The 6,548-nt window shown below is 32.2% G+C and overlaps 1 protein-coding gene across 1 annotated transcript in view; it reads left to right on the plus strand.

The window, feature by feature from the left end:
• The window catches only part of LOC111784624 (protein TIC 214-like), a 9,628-nt gene extending 7,467 nt beyond the window's left edge, over nt 1-2,161 (plus strand). The window contains exon 1 of the mRNA XM_023665268.1: nt 1-2,161. This exon is cut by the window's left edge and continues 7,467 nt beyond it. Within this exon, the coding sequence (XP_023521036.1) occupies nt 1-2,161 (2,161 nt within the window).
• The last annotated feature ends 4,387 nt before the right edge of the window (nt 2,162-6,548 follow it).

The raw sequence follows: 6,548 nt of genomic DNA on the forward strand, positions 1-6,548 counted from the left end.
TGAAGCAAATGAAGAAAGAATTGATAAAACAAATCAAAGTTTCATTTACTTTATTTCAACTATAAAAAAGTCACTTTCCAATATTAGTAATAAGAATAGAAAGGTCTTTGGGGACTTATCATACTTGTCACAAGCATATTTATTTTACAAATTATCACAAACCCAACTTATTAACTTATCTAAGTTAAGACCTGTGTTTCAATATCACGGAACATCTCTTTTTCTTAAAAATGAAATACAGGATTATTTTGGTAAAGTTGTTGGAGCACACGAAATATTCCATCCCGACTTAAAACAAAAGAATCTTCAAAATTCTGCAATGATGAATGAATGGAAAAACTGGTTAAGGGGTCATTATCACTATGATTTATATCCAATTAGATGGGAAAAATTATTCCCACAAAAATGGCGAAATAGAGTAAAGAAAGATCGTATGGTCAAAAATAAAGATTTTAAACAATGTTATTCATATGAACAAAACAGATTAATTGATTACAAAAAACAAAATGATTTTGAAACCCGCTACTCATTACCAAATAAAAACGATAATATTCTAAAAAAATATATATATGATCTTTTATCATATAAATCCATTAATTATGAAGATAATAAAGATTCATCTATTTATGAATTAACAGTGCAAGTAAAAAATAATCAAGAAAGTTCGTCTAAGTACAACACAGATAAATGGAAATTTTTTGATATACTAACGGATATCCCTATCAATAATTATCTAATAGATAATTATATTATAGATCGGGAAAAAAATCTGGATAGAAAATATTTTGATTGGAGAATGCTGCATTTTGGTCTTAAAAATAAGGCCGATATTAGAGCCTGGATCAATATTGAAACTGACACAAACAGTAATCAAAATACTAAAACTGGGGGTAATAGTTTTCAACTAATTGAAAAAATCGATAAGAAAGATTTTTCTTATCTCACAATGAATCAAGAAATCAACCCATTGAACAATAAAAAAAAAATCTTTTTTGTTTTTGATTGGATGAGAATGAATGAAGAAATACTAAGTCGTTCCATATCGAATCTGGAACTTTGGTTCTTTCCAGAATTTTTGATACTTTATAATGCATATAAGATTAATCCGTGGATCATACCAATCAAATCACTTCTTTTAAATTTGAATAAAAATTTCATTATTAGTCAAAATGAAAAACTAATTGGAAAGAAAAAAGGATCTCCTTTAATATCAGCGAAGAAAAAACCTCTTTTTTTAGAAAATGGAAATAAAGGAAAAAAGGAAGTTGTGGACGAAAAGAATCGTGACTCAGTTTTATCAAACCAAAAAAAAGATCTTGAAAAAGATTCCGCGGAAGCAGATGTGAAAAAACGTAGAAAGAAAAAAAAATCCAAGAAAAACATGGAAGCCCTGTTTGATTCCTTCGTAAACAACTATTTTATTTTTCAATTGAGATGGGAGAATTCCTTAACTGGCAAACTGATGAATAACATCAACGTATATTGTCTCCTGCTTAGACTGATAAATCCCATAAAAATTACTATATCCTCTATCGAAAGAGGAGAAATAAATCTGGAGATGCTGATAGTTCCCAAGCAGTTCCAGTTTCATAAAGAATTCTTAAAAGGGGGAATATTTATTATCGAACCTGTTCGTCTGTCTGTAGAAAATGATGGACAATTTATTATGTCTCAAACCATAGGTATTTCATTAGTTCATAAGAATAAGTACCAAATTAATCAAAGATATCAAGAAAAAGGCTATCCTTATAAGAAGAGTTTTGCTGAATCCATTGCAATACATCAAAAAACGAATGAAAATAGAACCAGCAATCATTATGATTTGCTTGTTCCGGAAAATATCTTATCCCCTAGAGGTCGTAGAGAGTTCAGAATTCTAATTTGTTTCAATTCTGGGAATAGAAATGATATCCATAGAAATACAGGATTTTACAATGCAAATAAGGTAAAAACTCATGATCAAGTTTTAGATAAAAGAAGCAAACATCTTGATAGATATAAAAATAAACTAAATAAATTCAAGTTCTTTTTGTGGCCCAATTATCGATTAGAAGATTTAGCTTGTATGAATCGTTATTGGTTTGATACCAATAATAGCANGGCCCAATTATCAATTGGAAGATTTAGCTGGTATGAATTGTTATTGGTTTGCTACCAATAATAACAGTCATTTTAGTATGTTAAGGATCTATATGGGTCTATAATTGAAAATTGGTTAATACTATATTTTAATCCTTATTATTTAATATTTTTCTTTGTTCCATTGTTATTTAATATTTTTCTTTTTTCTTTTTTCTTCGAAGGGTCTTATTACTTTTTATATCTATTGTAAAATACGATCATTTTCAACTTATCAATACATTATCTATAAAAATAATTTGTCACGACCTAGATTGACATTTTCAACTTACTAACATTACATATACATTAATTACATTACACGACATATTACATAACTTACATTACATGACATATTACATAACTTACATTACATGACATATCACATAACCTTAAAATACGTTCCAATTCCATAAACATTTCATAACATAACTCCATCACACTACGTGTACACATGGCATCATTCATCACTATCATGACATATAATACTAGCAGATCAACCATAACTTCTCATAACATAAACAGTCAATAGTCAACATAATTCATACACCACATAGTCATATCACATAAAGTATGGTACATGCAGGGGTCGCAGGGCACTCACCATCATACAACACATAATAAGCTAACTTTAACAGTAAGGTCACTTACCTCGATGGCCTTGGTCGAAGTCACTCGCAACAAGCTAATTCCAACGGTTAATTACGTCCTATAAGAACCACATAACATATTTAAGACCTTTCATAACTTATTCTAGCTAAACCTCATGTTAGTTAACAAAGGAAAACCCTAACNGAGGTCTACGTAAAATTCTCGGAAAACGCCAACGATTACTTTCTTATTTATCAAAGATAAATAAAATGCGTTATAAAGAATTAATTAATCAATTGGATATTCGGGAGTCAAAAACTCAGTAATTTTAAAAGTAATTTTTAATTATTTGATTTATTAGATCTTGAATTTTTATGAACTTATTTGCATTTTCAGCAATTCATGGAAAGCTGAATCGAGGAAAAACTTATGAATGGACCAGCTACAAGAAAAGACCTCATGATAGTCAATATGGGACCTCACCACCCATCAATGCACGGTGTTCTTCGACTCATCCTTACTTTGGATGGTGAAGATGTTATTGACTGTGAACCAATATTGGGTTATTTACACAGAGGGATGGAAAAAATTGCAGAAAACCGAACAATTATACAATATCTACCTTATGTAACACGTTGGGATTATTTAGCTACTATGTTTACAGAAGCAATAACTGTAAATGGTCCAGAACTGTTGGGAAATATTCAAGTACCTAAAAGAGCCAGCTATATCAGAGTAATTATGTTGGAATTGAGTCGTATAGCTTCTCATCTGTTATGGCTTGGCCCTTTTATGGCGGATATTGGCGCACAGACTCCCTTCTTCTATATTTTCAGAGAAAGAGAATTAGTATATGATCTATTCGAAGCAGCCACCGGTATGAGAATGATGCATAATTATTTTCGTATCGGGGGAGTCGCGGCTGATCTACCTCATGGATGGATAGATAAATGTTTGGATTTCTGCGATTATTTTTTGACAGCGGTTGCTGAATATCAAAAACTTATTACACAAAATCCTATTTTTTTAGAACGAGTTGAGGGAGTAGGCATTATTTCTGGAGAAGAGGTAATAAATTGGGGGTTATCAGGACCAATGCTGCGAGCTTCCGGAATACCATGGGATCTTCGTAAAGTTGATCATTATGAGTGTTATGACGAATTTGATTGGGAAGTTCAGTGGCAAAAAGAAGGAGATTCATTAGCTCGTTATTTAGTCAGACTTGGTGAGATGACGGAATCCATAAAAATTATTCAACAAGCTTTGGAAGGAATTCCAGGGGGACCTTATGAAAATTTAGAAATACGATCTTTTGATCGAGGACAGTCTCCGGAATGGAATGACTTTGACTATCGATTCATTAGTAAAAAACCTTCGCCAACTTTTGAATTGGCGAAACAAGAACTTTATGTGAGAGTCGAAGCCCCAAAAGGGGAATTGGGCATTTTTTTGATAGGGGATCAGGGTGGTTTTCCTTGGAGATGGAAAATTCGCCCGCCGGGTTTTATCAATTTGCAAATTCTTCCTCAGTTAGTTAAAAGAATGAAATTGGCTGATATTATGACAATACTAGGTAGCATAGATATCATTATGGGAGAAGTTGATCGTTAAAATGATAATTGATACATCACAAGTCCAAGATATCAATTCTTTTTCGAGATTGGAATTCTTAAAAGAAGTCTATGGAATTCTATGGGTGCTTGTCCCTATTTTGACTACTGTATTGGGAATCACAATCGGCGTACTAGTAATTGTATGGTTAGAAAGAGAAATATCCGCCGGGATACAACAACGTATTGGACCTGAATATGCTGGTCCTTTGGGAGTTCTTCAAGCTTTAGCAGATGGCACAAAACTACTTTTTAAAGAAAATCTGCTTCCATCTAGAGGTGATACGCGTTTATTCAGTATCGGACCATCCATAGCAGTCATATCAATTTTACTAAGCTATTCAGTAATTCCTTTTGGTTATCGCCTTGTTTTAGCAGATCTGCAGATCGGTGTTTTTTTATGGATTGCCATTTCAAGTGTTGCTCCCATCGGCCTTCTTATGTCAGGATATGGATCCAATAATAAATATTCCTTTTTAGGTGGTCTACGAGCTGCTGCTCAATCAATTAGTTATGAAATACCATTAACTCTATGTGTATTATCAATATCTCTACGTGTGATTCGTTGAGACATAAACTTCTCCCCCCTTTTTTTTTGAGAAAAGGGGTGATGAATAGATATCTTCATTTTTATATTCATTATTCGGATTAATGAACTAAATCAGATAGTTATATGAGTGAAAGAAAACAGCTTAGATAAATAAAAATTAGCAGTCAAAATATTGAGTCTCATTTTCTATGTATAAGAGTTAAGCAGAAATAAACATAGGCGCAAGAGAGCCTTTATCCCAAGATTGGTTGACTAGTTATCCTGTCTTGAAGCGGACTCAAAAGATCAATCGGATCGAGTTTTCACTATTATTTGGATGTACTAACATATATGTATTACCATAACACGGCTGATTGAGCAAAAATGAGTGGATGGTTAGAAACACCAAGATATACAAAGGATTAGTAATGGAGATTTTCCAAATTATCCAAAAGAGAGAGAAGGACATTTTTGCAAAATGCATAATATAAAAAGAATACGAATTGGGGCTTTAAGTTTGTAGAAATGATCAGGCAGTACTCCCCACGATTCCGATCCAGAGTATGCGCCTATCCACCCATTAAATAAATAACTATCGGAAACGAAATAATCCCTTATTTAGTAAGTCCCCTTTTTCTCAGAAAGAAGAATAGGAACGAAAAAAACAAATTGAAAGAATCCAATTACAACAAAAAAAGAGATCTTTTGTATTGTTTCTTATCTCCATCTATTCCTATATTCATTTCTTTCCTATCTCCCTATTCATCGAGATAGAATTCGTGTCCGAATTCATGAACTAATGGAATAGCCAATTTGTTTTTTTCGTAAGTGAAAACGATGGGTTATTGATATTTATAATCAATAGTATTTTAGTGAAGAATTAAGTTATTACTCAACAAAGAATTTTTTTTTTATTAAAGGATGAGATCAATTCAGAAGTACCTTTTTTCTTTATTATTAGAACAGACAGAATTCTATTGGGTTAATTGGGGGCCACACGATAGATTTTTATCCTATACTCTTCTACAAAAAAGACATATTAAGATAAATAATCCCGACACGCTCCTTAGATTTATTTATGGCCCTCAAGGAGCCGTATGAGGTGAAAATCTCATGTACGGTTCTGTAATAGCGATGAGAACAGTGATGTTATTACCGACTATGATTATCTAACAGTTCGAGTACAGTTGATATAGTTGAGGCTCAATCAAAGTATGGTTTTTGGGGGTGGAATTTGTGGCGTCAACCTATAGGGTTTGTTATTTTTCTAATTTCTTCCTTAGCAGAATGCGAGAGATTACCTTTTGATTTACCAGAAGCGGAAGAAGAATTAGTAGCGGGTTATCAAACCGAGTATTCGGGTATCAAATTTGGTTTATTTTATGTTGCTTCCTATCTAAATCTATTAGTTTCTTCGTTATTTGTAACGGTTCTTTACTTGGGTGGTTGGGATATCTCTATTCCATACATATTCGGTTATGAACTTTTTGAAATAAATAAAGCGTATGAAGTCTTTGGAATGACAATTAGTATCTTTATTACATTAGCTAAAACTTATTTATTCTTGTTCATTTCTATAGCAACAAGATGGACTTTACCCCGACTAAGAATAGACCAACTATTAAATCTCGGATGGAAATTTCTTTTACCTATATCTCTTGGTAATCTATTATTAACAACTTCCTTTCAACTCTTTTCAC

The sequence above is a fragment of the Cucurbita pepo genome, unplaced genomic scaffold (assembly GCF_002806865.2).
Source record: "Cucurbita pepo subsp. pepo cultivar mu-cu-16 unplaced genomic scaffold, ASM280686v2 Cp4.1_scaffold000249, whole genome shotgun sequence".
NCBI classification, from domain to species: Eukaryota; Viridiplantae; Streptophyta; class Magnoliopsida; order Cucurbitales; family Cucurbitaceae; genus Cucurbita; species Cucurbita pepo.